We start from the raw sequence: 20,991 nt of genomic DNA on the forward strand, positions 1-20,991 counted from the left end.
TTTACTTACTAATAATCTTGGTCTGGATGAAAAAACAATTTCATAATTAACTATGCCAATTTGTAGACATATTTAAGATTTTTTAAATCTAATTATGGATCTTAAAATAGATTAAAAACTTGGCAGTAAAAACTGAAATTGTTTTTACATCCAGATTATTCATGGATAATTCACCTTCCTTATATTTAAATGGGAAAAGATTTAGGTTTGAGTGCTCTAAATCCTGTCTGATTTCTGAGATCCCTTTTCATCAGTAATTCATTCCTCAAACAATCCTACTGGAAAGTATTTTCATTGTCCAAATTCCCCAATAACTCAACAATATCAGTTTACTAAAGCAAGATTTTTTTCTTCTAACGCTTGATTTGTTTATTTGATGAGGCAGAATATTATTTGTATAAAAATCTTTTAATCACCATAAAAGTGAAAAATAAAACATTAAGTCAAATAAAGAAGTGATATTTGAAATATACTTGAAACAAATCATTAGCGCTTAATTTTTCTCGATAATCAAAACTAATTTTTACTTATAATTTTATTAGGATAACAAAATAAATTTTTGTTTTTATATGAACACTTCAAAAATAACAATGCTGAAACAAATGTTTAAATAAGCTTAAAAAAAGATCTGTACTTTGAAAGTTGAACTTTGCTCTCTGTAAGGAGTGTTATAAAGATTAGCGCTATCACTTTTGAACAAGCGCAATTGAAAACTCCTAAAAATGTATATAAATGACTTAGAACAATAAACCTTTTTGTGTATTCGTTTACTCTAAAATAGCACTCGTTACAAGTTCTGGTTTTCTTTGCATATCTGCCTTTCAATTGACACTTGTTCCAAACTGTGAATTTCTGTTTAAACTGGTAAAGTATTTAAAAGTATCAATAGAAACTTTGATAAGGAGTCTCGAGAGAAAGCAATGTCTTTTTTTTAATAAGAAAATATTTCAAACACTCAGCAACAAATGTTTTCATTTTTTTAAATAATGGCTAATAAAAAATATCTAACTTAACTAATTTGCCTTCTCATTTGAGGGTAGTTTATTTAAATTCACTAATTTTGTGGTCCGCTTGACCAATTAAATCATTACAATTAATTAAGGTTTTTAGTTGAGATGAAAAAAGCTAATGGCACGAGCGGGATTCGAACCCACAATCTTCGGCTAGATACGCCGCTGCTCTACCACTTGAGCTATCGTGACCTCGATCCACTCGGACATCAACTTCCTATCTCAACCCCACCTTATGAGTTTTCCCTCCTTTTTGCCATTTTTCAAATGTCGTGTAATCGGTTTGGATTCTCGACGACAATTGAAATGGCCACGGAGAGCTTTAGTGAAGTGTACTTCATATTAATTCTTTAAATTCACTAATTTCGTGGTCAAGCGGAAGATCACTAAATCGTATTCTCTAAACACCAGGGACTATTATCAGTCTGAAGTCATTTATCTTCTTCTTGTCTAATTGGGAATAACTAATGAACAAGAAGCTATTCATAAGTAGCTTCTGGAAGAGGTGAAAGGCAATTTTTTTGTACCATTTCAATGAATTGCAATAGGGTTCAAATGATATTTTTGCCTTCTTGTAAAACTTAATTATTTAAATTTAAAAAATACAGAAAATTAGTAATAAATTTTTATACTTACCATTACTTATAATTATCTAATTTACTTAAAAATTAAATTAAGTACTTACAAATTAAATGAAGAGAACACCAAATTGTTAAACTTTTGGTTTTTCTTTACAAAACCCTTAAATCACAAAATATTTTAGCATTTTAATCTATCTATCAAATCAGTAATGTAAAAATGAAATATTACTTTTTTATGGTTTTATGATCTTGCATATTGACTTTGAAGCATTTTCTCCTACCTGCATACCATTTTCTGTATCTTGTGTGCCTATTTATGACTGTTATGTACACATATTTGTTTTTTTTTATATCTAAAATACAATGCACAGTAACACCAAGTTTATTCCATGCAGTAAAACAATATGTATATACATATATCAACAGGTGTGCACTTCTGAAACAAATGAGAAAAAATTATTAGGTTAAAAAAGATACATTAAATTCCACAGGTAGAAGTAGACAGTGATGAATTGGCAAAGTTTGCTCTTTTAGCTTTCTTAAAGAATGTTCTTACAGGACTGCTTTGTCTGGTTTTTCAATTGCTGGAAATTTTGTTCGAGAGGATCCATTGCTTGAGTTAGGAGTCGTTTTACATTGATGCTTCATTCCATTGTCAAATCATATTCTATGATTTTGTTTTTCAACTTTTGAGCGAATCGAAAGATTTCTCAACATCTTTTTTATTGCCTAATCCTGTTTTTCTTCTAGTTTATCCTCTTCTGTGGTTATCTCCTCTAGAAGTTTACAAGGGAGGGGGACCACGGATGAGGAAAGTGCGTATAACGAGACTACTGCAGTTCAGAATAAATATTTTACTGGCTGCAGAAAATATAGCAAAATCGAATTGAATAACAGTTCATGAAGGTTAAAACATAAAACAAAGTTAAATTTATTAGAACAATATTAAAAAATATAAAGCAAAAAATACCTCAGTAACTTTTTATAAACAAAAAAACAACAAAACTCAAGTTGCTCTTTATCTACATTTATTTAAACTAATTCCTTCTAAATATAGGAATGTTTATATTAAATTAAAAAAATAATAATAATAATAAACAAATAAAAAAACTATATTTTTACATGAAACTAAGAATATTGAATTACATATTTGCCCGATGGGAAAAATATAGACTCGTGTACAATTTAATGAAGTAATATTGTATACAGAATTGAAATAAATGAGAATTTATTTGTTTTTATAATAAAATATTCGATAAAATCACATTATTTAATTATTGATTAAAGTAATAATTGAATTTTAACTTTCAGTAACTAAATTATATAGAAAATTGAACTATTTAATTAATTTAATTAAACACATGATAAAATAAAGCTACTCTTTATCAATTTTATTGTAGTACTCCTCGAAACGTTTGTTCATCGTAATCGAAGTCGCAAATGAAATAGGCTTGCAGTTGGGCGGGTCGCAGTTCAACCTGAGCAAAGGTGATGCCTCTGACATTTTGGCAAACTTTTCCTGAACGATTTTGATTTGTTCATGAATCGTTTTGTTAAGGGGACACCGCCTGTGAAAAGTGACAATTTTAAGAAGGAAAAAAAATTACTATAATTTAGCAATACTTGTTCTTCCAGAAATAGTATCTCCTCCTACGGCTGTTGTTCGAGTGGAATGAATGCCCCGAAAATGATAACCGCTTAGAGCCTTGGCTCCAGTTTGACCTGACCGAAGCGTTCGACCTCATGCTCCTTCCCGACATGAACGATCTGTTTGTAGCTATACTTTCACACGATTGCGCCCTCTTTAGATTTCCACCCTGGGTGACAAAGTTCCAATAGTTGCTAAGCCTAATGTAAAAATATTTATTTACCAGTTGTTTCACAAATTTGTTTCTTCATTATTTACCCTCTGTTCCCTGTGTTATAATAGAAATTGCTTCCTGAATTCAACATTTTCTTTGCCTGAAAAATGTTTATAAATTAAAACTATGCACTAATATAGACATTAAACAAGTAGAAATAATGGTTAAAAACCAAATTTTATTTTAATAATAGCAAAAAGCAAAAAATATTTATTGTTAAGTTGCACCTGACTGACTTACATTTTGGAAATGCCCTCCACACAAATTTGTATTACACATGTGGTTATGCTGACAGCTGTAATTATGTTGGTAGTTCAGGCAATTGTGACAGCCCTGAAACATTGGTTACACTGTTATTTTAAATGTACAAAACAGGCGGTGTTTTCTTACCCTGTAGCAATAATTGCCCTCGCAGCTATCATAATTGTTATTCCTGGAATTAAAAATATATTTTAATGGTTCAATGGGTGTTGGTTGTGTTTAATAGATACCTTGGAAACCGAGAGTACGGATGGTTCGAGTAGCTGTAATTTGAGTTAGAATAGTAATTTTTCTGCTGTCTAAACGATCTCCCCCCATTCATGTGTTTCTGGTTATGGGATTTATCGAGCTTCTGCTGGTTTATGATTTCACCTATTCATAAAATTTGAGTTAAATAAACATCTTTCTTGTTATACAACTTGTTGAGACCTATCTTTATACAAGTAAAATGTCTACACCAAATATGGTTAGAAAGTTATTTCTATTTTTCTCTATTTCTTGATCTACATCACACTTGTGGTTATATGAATGGTATTATTTGATCACTATACAAGTAAAATATAGAAAACTTTTTTTTTCTCTTTTTAATTAGCATTTAATAATTCACATGAAAATAGACATGTGCTCAAAAACTGTAAACATATCTATAAAATATTTTAGTCTGAGACGTTTAATTGCGACGATAGCTCAGTGGTTAGATCAGCGGCGTATTGAGTTAAAGATTGTGGGTTTGCGAATCAATCGAGGTCATGACACTCATCTTTTCATCTCAACCACACTTTAAATAAAATTACTAATCAATAAATATTTATATTATTATTACAATATACTTATACTAGGAAGTATAAAAGGTTTTGGTTATTTTATATTAACAACATAACCAAATGTTTAATAAGAATAAATTAACAAAAGAAACTGTAAGGATAAGAAAGTTTTCTATTGTTAATCAGTAGCGATTACTATTAGTGGGCACTGATAAATGCCTAGATATATTTCAGTTATAAGTCATCATGGCCAACAACTAACTGAACAAAATTCTAAAAATTAACTGTTGATTATTGATTGTATTTATTGACACTAGTTAAAAGCGGGATTGATGATAAAAAGTAGAAATTGATGGCGGGTGTTGGGTCTGACTCAATGAACACGAGTTTTCATTGATGTATAGTTACTTACTGGGTCTGTCTACGCTCACAGGTTTTGATGTTAACTTTCCCACCGAAGATGGTGCAAAGTCAAAACAAATTTGTGTAACATCAAAAAATATGAGTGTAGATGAACCCAAGGCTGGTAAAAAAGTAGAATTTATACATTGGATGCATTTTGATAATTGTTCAGTTACTTATTTTTATATATATATCAGAGGACAAAACTAGCAAAAGTAGGCTGTGAGTACTAACATTGAGTTGATTACAGAAAAGAGCACTAAATTCAACTTTAAGACTAGATCCATATGTTTTAGTGGGCCCTAGTTGACCAAAGTATCAAGACTCGGCTAGATAGCCAGAAGTCGTGATGTTCGAGTCCCGCTTGTGACACTAACTTTTCATCTCAACCGCATTTTACATCAAATTTATAAATCAATTTAAGAGTTGAGTAAAATGTGTGGTGATTAGTGACTGTTAATCGATTATTATTCAGAAATCAAACCGCATCTCACGATTTCTGAATAATAATTGTTGAGTAAAATATTTCGCAAGAATAAATTGATAAGAACAACAAAAAGGAGAAAAATGTCTTTCATTTTTAGTCGGTCGCATTTACCATTATTATTAATATTATCGCATTTACCATTTACCAGGCCAATATTACAGGAAAATTCAATGGAACTTTTGCATAATTTTCTATTAGAACAGAGTAAACTATTTAACAGAAATAAATTGATAAGAGCGAGGGGAAAAGCTCTCATTGTTCATCACTTGAGCATTAGGCTGATCACAGTAAGGTTTTAACGACACAATATTACAAGCACCAGACAATAAGTGTTTATTTTGAATTATTTTCTAACAGTAACAGAGTAAACTATTTAACTGAAATAAACTGATAACAACATCGGCAAGGGGAAAATTGTCTTCCATTTTTAGTCTGCCACATTTAGCATTAGGCTGGTTCAGGAAAGTTCAATTAAAAAAAAAAATTAAACTAACAGACAATAGGGTTATGTTCTGAATCATTTTCTATTAATAGCAAAGTAAAACATTTAACAGAAGTAAATTGATAAGAGCCATGGCAAAGGAATGAAATAACTTCCATTGTTAATCAGTTTAATTTAGTGTAAGGCCGATCGAAGGGAGGTTTAAAAGATACATTATTAAACTATGACAGACTTTATATTTTGAATTATTTTCTACTAGCAATGGGGTAAACTGTTTAACACAAATTAACTGATAAGAGCATGGGGGAAAACAATTTTGACTGTCAGTCAGTCACATGTAGTGTTAGGCCGATCAAAGGAAGAATCGGCACAAGGACACAATATTAACCCACGACCGACAACAGGTGTATAGTTCTATTAATAATATAGTAAAATAGTTAACAGAAATAAATTGATAAAAGAAACTGGTAAGAAGAGAAAATGTCTTCCATTTTTAGTCGCTCACATTTTAGAAAGTTCAAACTTTCAAAGGACCTTGAATTAAACTACCACAGACAAGTAGGTGCATGTTTTGAATCATTTTTTTATTAGGACTAGAGTAAAATGCCTTCCATTGTTAGTCTTTACTAATAATTAATTAAGACAGATAAGTTCGAAGTCAGCAGATTATTAAATTAAAATCGTTTTTATCGTTTTAAAACAAAAATTTTAATAAATTACTTTTTGTTTATCGGCTTACAGTGTTTAAAACAGGGAATTTATACCATTCTGATGATTGATTATTTATAATATCCATTATTATTTTATTGTTATTTATTGTTTATTCGTATCGGTGGGCAAAAACCGGCGAGAAAAGGCCCAAGACGGTCTGGAAATATACAACTGACAAACACAGGAACGTTCATGATCAAAGGGCGCATAATCAAACTGTCCGATTAGTTTTTAAACGGTGAAAATCCCCGAAATTAAAATCACCGGTGTTTTTAAATATATGATCGAGTCTTAGGGCAAAAGTGTGGTGGTAGAAAGAAAGAAAAAAGATTTGTTTATTATTAATTTTTCGGTATATAATTCCGACTTTGTTGTCACTTAAGAGATTAGGTGAGCCATCAAATGAGGATTAGAAACAAAAACAAATCCGTGTTTTAATTAACAATGGGCAAATAGAACAATAAATGAAGGTGTGAAATAACTTTTTTCTTTTTAAATAGCACCGTGTTTGCAATTTATTGTGGGACTGATGAAAATTGTAAAAAAAAAAATTCGGAATGTCGGTGGACGCCTCCGGTTTTCAAAAGAAAGGAAGAAAAGACGGTGAGCGCTCACCCAACGAGAGGCCCTCGTTTTCGAAGCTGTCGTGTCCTCTCATGTCCTCGTCTCCCGGTGGTACACAACGGAAAAGCGAAAAACAAGTTTTCCGGAATATAATCGGGAAAATTATCCCAGGCAGTTCCTTTCCCCTCTGTCACCGGTGAGCGATGCGAGAAAAAAGAACTCGAGAGTTCCGCGTTCCGCCCTCAAAGGCTTACAGGCCTCCCACCAGGGGCGACGTCGCTTTTTATAAACAGGAAAGAAATTAACAAAAATAAAACCTTTAAATAAAAAAAATCTCAATTGAAATATTTAAAAAAATATATTGTTTAATAAAATACACCTTGTAATAAAAACCTTTGTTTTTAACACTTCTCGGGTTTTAAGAAAGGAAGGTTATTGTTTATAAGATTTGTTTGGTAAACAATTCTTTCAGAGCCTTATCTCCCGCTTTTTCACTTTTCTTCTAGAACGAAGTGAAAATTTACTGGAAAATGTCAGTCAATTCCGCGCCGATCGACAGGGATCTGGAAGTGTCAAACGCCAACAGAGGCGTCTGGCTTGTCAAGGTATCTAATTACTAACAAAAATCTGTTTATGCCCTGTTTCGTTATCAGTCCAAAAATATCAGTAAAGAAATTTTTCTCTTTTCTTCTTAAAAGTTAATTAATTGACTGAATTGGTAACATGATACATTACTAACGTGATATCTCGATTAAAACAATTATTACCGAAAATGACAAGGCCTTCTTAATTTCTATGTGAAGTTTTATAAGGCTGATTTGTCAGTACTTAGATTTAAAGTATAAAAATCATGGCAAAAAAAAGACACTCCGCTTTGTGATGTTTGTACAGAAAGAATAATAGTTAAACACATTTTGACAAATTGCAAAAAATATGAAGGAGAAAGACATCGGCTGGAAATTCCAACCAACATCAAAGACTTGCTTGGTGATGACTCCGGTCAAATAGACAAACTACTAACTTTCCTTAAAAAACTAAACTAATTTCTGAAATATGAAGATAAAATGATATAATCATTTAATACAAAAGAATATTCATTTTATGCAATAATCTGTATTTTACTCAATGTTGGGAGGTGTCTTGGGGTGCGGTTTGGGTGGTGGTTGTGAAAGGGTATCCAGGGCGCGTGATACTGCCAGGGCCCTGGGCTGTGGCCCACTCACCACCCAGCTTGAAAGCTTTTAAGGTAGAAAATGACCCAAAGCGGTTGATTTCCTTTTTATAATAATAAAAAAAAAGTTTAAAAAACATTGAAATATAAGTTCTGTAATTCGATTGAATAGGAAAATTTTGCAATTTAACACTACATAGAATTGATAAGCATTGAATCTTGTTCTTCTTCTCTACACAACACATGTCACAGAAGGAAAATTGAATGGTCAGCCATTTTGTTGTAAAGTTTTCTGTATGCAGTAGAGATGACTAAAGTTACTTCAGGTATAACAACATAGTGGTATTTCATGCGAACCGGCATTGAGTCTTGAGTAGTTCAAGAAATAGGAGTGAAGATGAACCCAATGCCGGTTCAGCATGAGTTCACAGACGCGCCTAGCATGTTGAGACACGCTTAATATGGCAAAATTGGCTGATCTACATTGCAAAGAAAAGCAGACATATATGATCGGTAGGATCACCACGCCCCACTGGAGGAAATATTACAATTTGTTACTTAGTTGCTCTATACCTACGGTTTTACAACTTACACATTCAAATTTATGACCGATGTATGTACATCCTTCTCTTTAGTTGGAATGGTAAAAGCCTTTATACTACTGTCTCAAAATTGTGAGATTTCTTCTCAAGGTCTCCAAGGCGATGAATCTGTAGTTTGTTCCGAGTATTTTTGCTTGTTTGGTCCGGTAAAAATTCATCCACAGGACTAAAAGCTGCGAAAAGGTAAAACAAGTCTGACAGAATTAGAACACTCATACAAGGCAGACCAAAATGATTAGAAACAATCAAACTAAAGGCTTATCTCTCTGCACTCCCCACGAAGAAATCTCACTGATGATGGTGTCAAAATGCAACTACAGAACAACATAATGTGGTACTCCAGAATTTATTTGTTTCATTACGAACTTCAATCTTGGATGGAAAAAATAAATTTTTCTTTTGCAGAAAATATTCTTGATTACACAAGAAAGTGAATACCACTTTATAATGAATTATAATGTATTTGTATTCATGCAGTCTGCATGCTAGAATCTTTCTTGCAATTTATCTATCAGCAAATACAATTAAAAGACCAGGGGTTTCTCTATTAAGAATGTTTATTATTGAAAATTGTTCTATTTCTTTTGCCTGCTAAATGACAATATAAGTGTTCAGTATGAAATATGTACAGGACTGAACATTCTAAACATTTAAATATAAAATTTTTAAAAAATTAATTGTAATTCCACTTTAATATGTCCAAATAGTTTTAATCATACCCAGTTGGTAAGAAGTATAAGTTTTGTTTTGATAAGTGAAAATGAATGAATTTTTGGTATAAAATTAGAAACAAAAAATATATTAACAAAATAACTCGCGCACGCAAAAAAAAAATTCACTTATTTATAAAAAGGTCCATAACTACTTCATTGTCAATGTCTAAACTATTAAGGGTGTCTGAATGCATGAGAACGTCCCCGTCGAATTTTATACTGATTTTGTCTTCGGGTAGTTTAAGCTGTTTGGCACAAGCCCTGATGAGGAGGTGAACGGATTGGTCTTTGCACAGGTAGAAGACAAGAGGCTTTCTAACATCCTTCTCTTGAACTTTAATCTTGATCTTACGACCGCTACGACCGCCAGGCGTTGTCAGCTCGGTGAGAAAATCTTTGGCATTGTTCTTGAGTGCAACGATTTCATCAAGTACGCTTATATTCAGAGAGTGGATGGAGTCGCTAGGATAGATCTCTGTGCCATTTCTGACAAGGAGAACCTCCTCCGGATTGAGTTGGTACTCCTTGGCGAGCAATTTGAACACCTTCTGTAGTGGCTCTTTCCTACCGATGTCAAACCAGTGGATTTTCATTGGTTCGTTCCATAACACCCTTAGAGTCTCAACGATCTCATCATCATCAGAACTCAGCTCTATTGCTTCCATAAAGAATATTGACCTGTAAAAATAATTTACAAAAAATTATTTTAAAAGACAAAAATTACATTTCTAATATAAGTTTGTAAGGTTGTACCCGCAGTCTGGTTGTTTATTGTAATATTAATGTCTCCTCATTGTCTATTGGCAACAGCAAGGATAAGCAGAGCAGAATGATCAGTAATGACCAGATTACAGGTTAGTTCATCACTCTATGTTAAATCTTAATAATTTAAGAAACATTAAATTGTTAGAGTTGTTTGATTATCTTTTTTTGGTTGAATTGTTTAGCAGTAGTATTTAACTTTACAAGTCAATTTACTCAATAAGGCTCATTTTATTTTTTATTTTGGAAAAAACAACAAATTAAGCCAGGTGACTTTCTACATGTTTATTAGTTTTGATTTATTTTTACAAATTATCAAATAAGACAGTATTGCGTTTTTAATGGAAAATTTCTGGGGTAATGTGTTAAATCTGTCTGGTTATTATAGCAATATCATTAAAACTCAAAGTTCTACCGGATTCCAAATGCTCATTGTTCTGCAACAGTCAGCACAACAGTCAGTTTCTGGGTATACTGATCTGATTTTTGGAGGAAACATGTTGCTTTCTATTGTACATAGTCATATATATTTTTCCGTTAAATGTATCATGAGAGTGGATGTATTTATTTGTATGAAAGTCTGATATGACTATTGTAACTTAAAAATTAAAAGTTGCATGCCAACTGTTACAATTGTCTAGGAGCATGTAACAAGATTCTGGTACTTAATTGTTTAATATCGGTCCATTGTTCCTGAGCCCATCAGCAAGTTTTTAAGTCCCTTGGGGTCTTTATTGTGTGCAGCTGTTTTATCCAGTCGACATTGCTTTAATCTTAAATATCTTATAATTTTATAATTATTGTTGTAAAATGTTATTCTGAGCATCACGATTTCTACCTTTAATTGACAGACCTTGTGCAGTTTAAATACACTCAAAGACAAAAAGAGAGAAAACACATCACATTTTATTGTTTATTTCAAACTATATGTATTTTTATTATAACTATATTATGACATTCTTATTTTAATGTACACCCAATTAAACAAGAAATTCGTGAGTTATAATGAAAATGATTTAATTATGATGATTTGAAAACACTGGAAAATCATGTAGTGGTGGATTAAAATTTAACTAATAATTTATTATCTAATTTTGCTCTTTGTAATGCGTATTATCTCCTTTGGCCTTGCAGACAGCCTCCTAGGCATCGAGGAAATAATGCGTGATGAATTTTTGTGTGCCTTTGAATGTATATAACAAACTTGGGACAATTCAGCAACACTGCAACTTGACGAGGGCATTAAATATATTATCCTCATGCAAGAACAGTAAAGTTTTAGAATTCAATATAAATACAGTAAATATAGTTGACATGCCACCAAATCTGACATGTCCATGAGCACATAAGGAAGTTTCTGAGTCTTCTGTCCAGATTTTTTTTGATAGAAATTATGGGCTTTTATTGTGTACAGTTGTTTTAGTTTGCGAACAACTTTTTAATCTTAAATGTGCGGTGTGAGTTAAAGGTTTACTATGAAGTAAAGTAGCATGGATGTTAACATCCTCATTGACTTACTACTGTTATTTATACACTTTAGGTTACTTTGGACAAAATTGTTTTTAAGAATATGTATATCAGAGTTAGTTACTCTTGTTGATTGGACCTATTGCTCGTTTGTTTTCTCAGATTGGCAGATCAATGAAATCGGCAACTAAAGCTAAATAAAATGAGATTGTGATTGTGACTATAAACGATATTAAATAATGACCTGTTTGTTTATTGCTGTTGTATGTTTTTATTTTCTCGATTTTGGCCTTCAACTGACGAACCCTTTGTGTTTGGAATATGTAAACAAATAGGGACACACTAACGATACGATACTATCGAAGTATCGATACTTTGCTGTGACCGATACTTGTATCGTTACTTTTTACCGATAATTTTGAGTATCGCTTTTAAATATTCGGTATTGAATTCAAATTCTCAAAATAAAAAGTCAGTTATTTAAAAAAAAATCTAATAAATTGGGGAAGGGGCATCGGTGGCCGCAACGGTTTGGGTGTTGACACGGCGCTAATCACAGTAAGTTAAAGGTCCCGAGTTCGAATCCAGCGGCCCTTATTCGAACCCGACGTATCGGTAACGATTTTTTTTTTCCAAAAACACCGGCACCTTGAGGGTTTATAATTATGTCCTCTGCTGTTGCGAACCCTCGTAAAAAAATTGTGAAATATAATTGTTTAATAATTAATTTTTCGTATGATTACGAAATTTTCCCCTGCCCGCTACTAGTCCTCTAAACCAGGACTACAAAAATCTAAGTTTTTAACCGATATTGTTCTATTTATTATCTATATATTGGTCAATTTCCTATTGCGCACTTGTGAGTTGATTTCGTCGTTTTCTCAATGAAGTTAATCCGAAATCCAAATTATTTCATGAAACATTATGTCGCCACAAAAAAGAAAAGTTGTGTTTGCATTTTACTCGCCTAGAATAATAGTAGATAATTTAGTAACAAAAATAAAAAATAAAATTCGGCTAAGTGTAAGCAATGCTCCAAGATCCTGAACACGAGTGGTAATACTACTAACTTGGTAAAACACCTTCAAATTCACTCCGGTATTCTTTCAACTTAAACGTGAACGGCAGAAAAACGAAAATAATAAGAAAACACAAGATTTTCAAACCCGTCGGTGGAAAAAAATACCCGTCGCGATGTGATCAAGAGTGCAGATTATGCACAAATCCAATATTGATCGGAGTTTTCTATAGCTTTTTACCTATTATTTACAATTTTCATAGGTCATTAAACTATTTATTTAAAAAAAATTAAAGATATTTTAATTGTTGACATTTTTATTTATTTAAATCTGCATTGTCATATATTGTCAATTATAAAAATATGTTTTGACTTGTCTGTTCACTTGGTTGATTACTAGCCAAGCAACGTATTGCAAATATGTTTAACATATCGGTCAAACCAAAACTAAGTACAGAAGTCTCTCTATTTATTGGTTTCAGCAAAGACCTAGATAACAAACAGTGCCCAGTCCTGTTAATTATGCCCTTCAAAAAGTACTGTCTTTAAAAAAAATCTCGTTTGTTTGGGCTTCAGTGTTGGATTTGATTGCCCCTCTGAACTATGGGCCTTGACAGGCCAATACCTTGGTCACCAAGATGGGCACCATGCCCATGCTGGCCATTGGCCATAGGCCATATGCATACTGGGCCAGGAGATGTCCAACCCTTGGCTCACGATTGCCAGCCTACAGTTGCTTATTTTTCCTGTGCCATGATGGATATCAAAGTAGAGTAAATGACTGCTGCAACTTTGTGTTTGGCTAGGGTGTTGATTGATTTTTACATGTTATTGACATTTGAATATTGACTGATTTGAAACAACAAACATTGGACGACCAATGTTGGACCAGTATGTGTACACGTCACCTATGTACTGCGAACACCATTTCCAATATGAGCCACTACAGGCCATTCCCAACTACACAATGGTGCAGGATTAGAAGGGTTGGACGTTAAGGAAAGAGTTTGAGCTAGAGGGTTAGGGTGGAGAGATAGTTTCGAGTGGAAATTATCACAGCTCAAGAGGGTTTAAATCGGAAACTGCTTAATTGACCGACTTACATCTTCGGCCTCCTTCACATAAATTCTTGTTGCCAGGTACCGAAGTACATAGCGAAGAGATGGGAGAAAGCTCCAGGCTGCAACGAAGTTGGCAAGCTGAAAATCACCAAGCCGGCGGGCCAGAAGGCCCAGGTATCGCTCACCCTCGCCGAGTCCATCCTACTCGAGGAACCTGGGAGCGAGCACATACCGAAGGAGCACAGGCTCGACGTGTCCGTCGTTTCCAGGCAGACTCTTGGCGTCTTCTCACATTACACTCGTAATTATTTTATTTATTACGCTATTTTTGTTCCTTCAAATAAATCTGTCTCACCTCGTACAAGCTATTTTGCTCAGAATACCTGTTTCTACAGTCCTTGCACGAGCTCTTGTAAATAGCATAATAACTTAACTTGTCGATGAATTAAAAAAAAAGAGCGTATAACATAATTGAGAGTTAATAATAAAACTGTTTAGCAAGTACTCTCAATTCTGTGGATACCTACTGCTTGGAGGCCAGCACTATCTTGCGAATTTAAAATAATAGTATTCCTTCTTTTTTAGCTTGTATTTTGTAATTCTAGTTTTTCGGTATTATTAAATAAAAATTATAATACCAGGAAAAGACAAGATTTGCTGGTTTTGATTGTTTTCTAAATGAACAGCTCCAACCGATCCCGAGGCCATCGTCCCAGAGACAGAGAAGCTGTGCTTCGAAGGAAAGATCGTGCAAAAACTGGAATGTCGACCTTACGGTATGCCACGATGAACTTTTTGAAATATCTTTTCCACGTTAAAGGTTTGTTTTTCTCAGCTGACAACTGCTACATGAAGTTAAAGCTTGAATCTATAAGGAAAGCCTCTCAACCGATGAGGCAGATCAAGCAGCTGGACAGGATTGTGCACAATTTCAAGCCCGTCTCTGACCACAAGCATAACATCGAGTACGAGGAGAGGAAGAAGGCCGAGGGCAAGAAAGCCCGGGACGACAAGGAAGTCGTGCTCGAGATGATATTCGCAGCCTTCGAGAAACACCAGTACTACAACATCAAAGATTTGGTCACCAAGACACGTCAGCCAGTTGTAAGTTTTTCCTTTGGCTTTTAATTGACAACTTCGCTTAATCCCCTCGTCTGTTTTAGGTCTACCTCAAGGAAATCCTTAAAGAGGTGTGTAACTACAATTTGAAAAACCCCCATAAGAACATGTGGGAGCTGAAGCCCGAGTACCGCCACTACAAAGAGCAAGACGAGCCTTCGACCAGCCAAGAGACTTAAATTCTCCAAATTTGGCTTTTCCCACCGATTCAGAATTTTTAATTTTTCCTTTCGGGAGCATTGTCCCAATACTTCCGTTTTAATCCACGAGCTTTAATTTAGTTGTAAGTCTTAATTATATTTTTTGTAATTAATTGAAAATTATTTATACTGTTTGTTGTCCGCGTGGATTGGTGAGTTGGAAATGTGAGAGACAAATGGTACGATAATCAATTATATATTTTATTTTTTATAAAATGAATATTTTATATAATGCAATGCCGAATTTATTTAAACAGTAATGAAACATCGAATTTAGTCGAAAAATTAGACAAACCTGACTGTTCAAATATATAACCAGTTTTAGATTAGTTTCGAGAACAAACTTTTGATCGTTTATGGAATTAAATGAAATTGTTTTGTTGCGAGTCTTGAGTTTTTTTAACCTGTGAATTGAAACATCACAAGAAGTCGCTACAGGGTGAATGTTTAATGATTGGTGATTTTTCTGTGTGCTGCGAAAAAAGAGACATAGGTATCGTAGGACTGCCGATAATGTCAATTTAATCAGCCCATTGCAGTTAATCCGATTTGCCTTATTGGTTTTTAACACGTTGTAATTATAACTGTTTTATATATTTTTTGTTTCACAACCGCAAAAAACATGTGTTTACACATTGTTGCTACAATAGTCTTTTAAAAGGAGAAATAGCGTCAAAAAGACTGTTGGGCAACGTATACCGAAATTTGGAGTAAGTACATCGAAAATGAAGGCTGCTATGGAGCGTACTAAAATAGTGCCGGACGTGGTAAGCACGGCTCCGGAAGATATGTTGAACATCCACTACAAGAGCGGGGCTGTCGTGAGCATGGGGAACGAGCTGACGCCGACCCAGGTGAAGAACCAGCCGGACGTTGGATGGAAGGACGCCGACGAGAACAGCCTGTACACCCTGGCCATGGTGGACCCGGACGCGCCGAGTCGCGAAGCACCCAAAATGCGCGAATGGCATCATTGGCTCGTGGTGAACATACCGGGGGCGGACGTCGCCCAGGGCGAAACGATGAGCGAGTACATAGGCGCTGCACCGCCCAAAGGTTCTGGCCTTCACAGGTACGTCTTCCTCCTCTACAAGCAGCTTGGGAAGTTGAAGTGCTCCGAGCCAAAACTGACGAACAAGTCCGGCGAGAAAAGGGGTAAGTTCTCGATAGCCCAGTTCGCCAAGAAGTACAACTTGGACGGACCCATCGCTGGAAACTTCTTCGAGGCGAAATTCGACGACTATTGCACCGTTATCCAAAAACAACTAAGTAAGAAGTAAGTCCGCATTTATAGTCGCATCACTACGATTTTTTCCAATTACATTGCTTGCTTGAAACGTTTATTTGGACTTAATTTTAGTATAGAATTAGTGGGTCTAATCAGTTATAGGTAAGAACAAACTCAAGTTCATTTTACTATGTATATTTATACAAACTATTGCAGTATCATCTCATCATTATACTGTTATATACTGACAGGCAAAAAATTCCACCCAATTGATTTTTTTCATTTTCTCTATAAAAGAAAATTCTGTCCTTAATTTGTGTTGTATTTACCAATAAATATTTTTTATGCTATGTTTTAAATTGGGAAAACCAATTACATGTAAACACACTTAATCCTTAATTCAAAACAAGGATATAGGATTTTCAATGTTTACTTTTTATGGAATTTAAAATGTTTATTCAGTCTCATTTGAATTTTGAAGATCTGTTTAGTTTTCATTTTTGTTTTCTTAATTTCAATTTTTAAACTTACAAATGCCATTTAGTATTGAGGTGTTGCGCGTGGTGTGATACTTATAGTTGATGGACGTTTCATCAGTTATGCGGCTACTGCAATCTGAGTTCCATACGACATTAGACGTTTTCGAGATACTAGGTCCTACTGTAGAAGGCCCGGTTCTGGACGCTCTAGGGTAACAGCACCACAGGATGACCGTATTTTGACTTTGAGAATTTGCGAAACCGGCACCTTACTGTTGTTCAAGCGATTCGGCAGCTCCAGGAAGTTCGAGGTGTCCAAATATATGAACGCACTCCTTGAAGAAGATTAAATCAGTATGGACTGATGGCTTTTCGCTCCGTAATAGGACGAGAATTGACCAGAACACACAGAGTTGCACGGCTCGCATTTGCTCGTGAACACAGCCTTAGGTCTTTAGACGATTGGTCTGCTGTACAGATGAGTGTCGATTTGCTCTAAAATCTCCAGATGGGCGTGAAAGAGTGTGGAGAAGGCGAAATAATAGGTACGAAGCTTGTAATTTTTTCCATTGCCAACCTTTTCAACGTAGCCCAGTGATGGTGTGGGCGGGAATTTCAATGGAGGGTCGCACAGAGTTGGTTGTTGTTCGTGGAGGGTCTTTGACAGCCACTGGCTATGTGGATGAAATTTTGGAACATCATGCGTTGCTTTTCTTAGGTGAAATCAGTGACAATCCTATTCTAATGCACGATAATGCCCGTCCACATGTCGCTCGCATAGTATTGGGTTGTCCGGAAAATAATGCAGGATTTTGGTATTAAACAAAAAAAAAGAAACTAGTTACTTTAAAGCAATGTTCTTTAATCAAAATAATTTCCCATACTCTCAATACATTTCTCCCAACGTGTTGGTAACTTATTAATTCCGTCTGAGTAGAATTCAGAATTTTTAGAATTGATAAAGTCAATAAATGCATTTTCCAGTTCCGTTTGATTTTTGAATATTATGTGTTGTAAGTAGTGGTCCAGGTGTCTAAAAAAATGGTAGTCAGTAGGCGAGAGGTCCGGAGAGTAGGGTGGGTGAGGCAAAGTTTCATAGCCAAGCTCCAATAATTTTTGTGACGTTACACGTGACACATGTGGTCGAGCGTTGTCATGCAACAAAATGGGCCCTTTCCGATTGACCAAAGAGGGCTTCATTACTGCCAATTTCTGATGCATGGTATTAATTTGGTTACAGTATGATTCAGCATTGATGGTTTCGCCAGGATTTAAGAAGCTGTAGTGTATTAAACCAAATGAAGCCCACCATACCGTAACCATTACCTTTTTTTGATGAGTTGGGGGCTTTGGAAAATGTATTGGAGCTTCTCCTTTGTCGAGCCACTGTCCAGAACGTCTAGTGTTATCGTAGAGAATCCACTTTTCGTCACATGTAACAATTCTGGCCAGAAATGGGTCATTTTTGTTTCGACAAAGAAGTGATGCACAAACATCAAAGCGCTGATTTTTTTGGCGATCGTTTAATGAGTGTGGAACCCAATTTTCGAGTTTTTTCACTTTTCCAATCGCCTTGAGGTGGTCAGCGACGGTCGTTTTACTGACTTTGAGTTGCTCTGCAAGTTCTCGAACAGTTGTTTTGGGGTTTTCTTCCACCACTGATCGCAGAACATCATCATTAAGAGAGGAAGGCCTTCCACGACCTTCTTCATCTTCAAGGCTGAAATCTCCCTCCCGAAATTTTTTAAACCACCTTTGCACAGTGCACTCATTAACACAACCCTCGCCCCAGACTTGGTTAATGTTTCTAGCCGTTTGGGCTCCGCTTCGGCCGAGTTTAAACTCGTAAAAGAAAATCGTACGAAATTCTCGCTTTGACATTATAAGGATGACTGAATTATTTCCACGTAGCGGAATGCTACAGAGGTAAACAAACAATATCATTTGGAAGAGGATTGTAATCCTGTAAACGTAAACAGAATATTTTATATAGATTTTTTTTAATGAAAACTTAAAATCCTGCATTATTTTCCGGACAACCCGATACAAACGTACCTTCAGGGTACAACATAACATCAGGGTCTTAGGCTGGACAGCACGTACTCCAGACTTGAACCCCATCGAATATTTATGGGATTACCTTAAGAGATGATTAAGACGTCTATCATTTCCTGATACGTTCCACGATCTTGAAGGGTCTATTCGTGAAGAATGGGCTTACCTCCAGCGAAGAGACATTTCCAGACTGGTAGAAAGTATGTCTAGGCGTCCTCGAGCTGTAATTAAGGCAAGAGGAAGAAATACGCAATATTGCAATGTTAATTAAAATCTAAAACAAATTTAGACTAAGCCTCAATTATTAAACATTAACAAACGTTAAACTTTGATTAATATATAAAAATATATACAATCAAATTATATTAAAAGCGGGTGAAATTTTTTTCCTATCAGTATGTATCATTATTATGAAAGACAACAAGGTTTTACAAATTAACTTTTCATCCCTAGATACCGATTAAAGAAGGTACTTGCATCATACAGTACTTATTATGATGATGGAGCTCCGTTAAATTAACCCGTTCCCTCATACTTCGGACGTTAGTTTGTTTCATCATGGTGGTCCGACAGACCTACTGCCAGACTTTTACCACTATTTTTCAGTTTTGTGTGTAATTAACTTCTATGTTTATTATTCTGAGGTATTTAGAAGGTCTGATAAAGAATTCATGATTAAAATATTCCAGAAAATACTTTTATTAATTTGAAAATACATTTACAAAATAATGCAGAGTGGATTTTCGCTTACTTTTTAGCTTTTTTACTATTTAGTTTATTTTCTTTTACTGTTTAACTTTTAGCTTCCAAGCTGCACGTCCATTCAAGACGATTGTCAAAAGTGCATGATAGAGCCTTTGGACTCAAATCTCAATTTGTTTTCGCTATCCTTTTAAATTTAACAAATATCATCCTGTCGTCTCTTAAATATTTACGTTTTTTCCGACGATTCTTGTTGATTCTTTTTCTGCAATTTTAACCTCTCTTGTTCTGAATTGTCCCTCCCTTAAACCTGAGCGACAGGCTTTTATCTGGAGTAAGGCTTGATTTTGCTTCTTTCTACCAGTTTTGAATCGTTCTCACCACTCTAATTGATTTCTGCTCTAGACATCTACAAGCTAAAAAATTAACTCCCATTTCATCCAGTTTCTTCAGAAGACCCTTGAAGGCCATATTTCAAAAAGCGGGCCTAGGACATGATCCCTGAGGGCAACATTTCGTGTTTAATTTTTCGATACAATCATGTGTTTCTTTGCTGTATTGTCCATCCTATACCACTGAAGACATCGAAGACCTATAAGACGAAGTTTCAGAGGACGTCCAATTTTGAATCTAACAGCTCTAGTTATTTAAGAAGTTTTAAACGGAATTTCTTGAATTTTTGATAGATAAATTCTTGGATATTTAGTTATTCCAAATCTTCAAACAGAAGAAAATGACCTCACATCGTATGGTCTGAATCATCACGTGTCCTCAGAGCACAGTGTTATCCATTGTGCCATTGTTGTGACTGAGTGAACAATATGGATTTATTTTTAGTATACGTGATTTAGTATATTTAGCAAAACAAAAGTGCAGTTCAGTGTTAATTTTTTATGAAGGTTTATTTTTTGAAGATAGCAAACTTTTTTTTTGGATATTCAGTAACTTGTTACTGTTGAAGTTGTGATGATGATGAATATGGAGACTAGGAAGCGGGGGTTTTATTTTTCATAATAACTGCAGCCTTCTGTCTTATTGTACTTCTTATTGTACTCTTCCTAGTTCCGTAGTTCAGTACATTCGACTCCATACTTCTCTTAAGAAGTATTAGTTCATTGGCATTGCTACATATCCTTTTCCTGGGTTTTCTACATATTCTATTGAGCGGTTGCTTCCATTTGAAGACGTGATGGGTGGCTTTTTCTTCCTGCTAATTGCATAACCTACAAATGGGGTCATCGTTGAATATACACTACTGAAGGCATCGAAGACCTATAAGACGAAGGCGCACGTACATGTCTTTTCAGATGTCACTGACCGGTGGTCTTAA

General features: G+C 34.7%; 4 protein-coding genes across 6 annotated transcripts; 2 read left to right on the forward strand and 2 right to left on the reverse strand.

Annotated features, from left to right (window-relative positions):
- Positions 1-2,685: 2,685 nt before the first annotated feature.
- On the reverse strand, positions 2,686-7,346 carry LOC106672241 (probable ATP-dependent RNA helicase ddx42). Its single transcript, XM_014403516.2, has 7 exons — positions 7,136-7,346; positions 3,945-4,086; positions 3,844-3,886; positions 3,694-3,786; positions 3,498-3,553; positions 3,215-3,439; positions 2,686-3,159 (listed from the first exon to the last, which is right to left on the reverse strand). The coding sequence occupies exons 1-7, from the start codon at positions 7,176-7,178 to the stop codon at positions 2,967-2,969; spliced, it is 795 nt and encodes a 264-aa protein (XP_014259002.1). The 5' UTR covers positions 7,179-7,346; the 3' UTR covers positions 2,686-2,966.
- On the forward strand, positions 6,275-15,583 carry LOC106672242 (general transcription factor IIF subunit 2-like). Of its 2 annotated transcripts, none has more exons than XM_014403517.1 (5): positions 6,275-6,367; positions 13,957-14,179; positions 14,565-14,654; positions 14,714-14,982; positions 15,042-15,583. In XM_014403517.1, the coding sequence occupies exons 1-5, from the start codon at positions 6,290-6,292 to the stop codon at positions 15,174-15,176; spliced, it is 795 nt and encodes a 264-aa protein (XP_014259003.1). In that variant the 5' UTR covers positions 6,275-6,289; the 3' UTR covers positions 15,177-15,583. The 2 variants fall into 2 exon arrangements, with proteins under 2 accessions (XP_014259003.1, XP_014259004.1); XM_014403518.2 differs by lacking the exon at positions 6,275-6,367 and adding an exon at positions 7,521-7,689.
- On the reverse strand, positions 9,414-12,157 carry LOC106672245 (uncharacterized protein CG4449). Of its 2 annotated transcripts, none has more exons than XM_014403520.2 (2): positions 12,044-12,157; positions 9,414-10,248 (listed from the first exon to the last, which is right to left on the reverse strand). In XM_014403520.2, exon 2 carries the CDS (start codon positions 10,233-10,235, stop codon positions 9,693-9,695), a length of 543 nt encoding a protein of 180 aa, XP_014259006.1. In that variant the 5' UTR covers positions 10,236-10,248; positions 12,044-12,157; the 3' UTR covers positions 9,414-9,692. The 2 variants fall into 2 exon arrangements, with proteins under 2 accessions (XP_014259006.1, XP_014259007.1); XM_014403521.2 differs by lacking the exon at positions 12,044-12,157 and adding an exon at positions 10,324-10,587.
- A 178-nt stretch (positions 15,584-15,761) lies between the features above and the next one.
- Positions 15,762-16,540, forward strand: LOC106672244 (protein D3-like). Its single transcript, XM_014403519.1, has one exon. It carries the CDS (start codon positions 15,923-15,925, stop codon positions 16,475-16,477), a length of 555 nt encoding a protein of 184 aa, XP_014259005.1. The 5' UTR covers positions 15,762-15,922; the 3' UTR covers positions 16,478-16,540.
- The last annotated feature ends 4,451 nt before the right edge of the window (positions 16,541-20,991 follow it).

The sequence above is a fragment of the Cimex lectularius genome, unplaced genomic scaffold (genome assembly GCF_000648675.2).
Source record: "Cimex lectularius strain Harlan isolate CLEC.00 unplaced genomic scaffold, Clec_2.1 scaffold17, whole genome shotgun sequence".
Lineage (NCBI taxonomy): Eukaryota > Metazoa > Arthropoda > Insecta > Hemiptera > Cimicidae > Cimex > Cimex lectularius.

Excerpts from the sequence above, each read along its gene's own strand:
- LOC106672242 (XM_014403517.1), top strand. The coding sequence starts at position 6,290 with ATGTCTTCCATTTTTAGTCGCTCACATTTTAGAAAGTTCAAACTTTCA. Across the intron at positions 14,180-14,564 it reads CGTCTTCTCACATTACACTC|CTCCAACCGATCCCGAGGCC; the intron begins GTAATTATTTTA and ends CTAAATGAACAG. Across the intron at positions 14,983-15,041 it reads CCAAGACACGTCAGCCAGTT|GTCTACCTCAAGGAAATCCT; the intron begins GTAAGTTTTTCC and ends CGTCTGTTTTAG.
- LOC106672241 (XM_014403516.2), bottom strand. The coding sequence starts at position 7,178 with ATGAGAGGACACGACAGCTTCGAAAACGAGGGCCTCTCGTTGG. Across the intron at positions 4,087-7,135 it reads AAACGAGGGCCTCTCGTTGG|GTGAAATCATAAACCAGCAG; the intron begins GTGAGCGCTCAC and ends TTTTATGAATAG. Across the intron at positions 3,160-3,214 it reads TACTATTTCTGGAAGAACAA|GCGGTGTCCCCTTAACAAAA; the intron begins GTATTGCTAAAT and ends CACTTTTCACAG.
- LOC106672245 (XM_014403520.2), bottom strand. The coding sequence starts at position 10,235 with ATGGAAGCAATAGAGCTGAGTTCTGATGATGATGAGATCGTTGAGACT.
- LOC106672244 (XM_014403519.1), top strand. The coding sequence starts at position 15,923 with ATGAAGGCTGCTATGGAGCGTACTAAAATAGTGCCGGACGTGGTAAGC.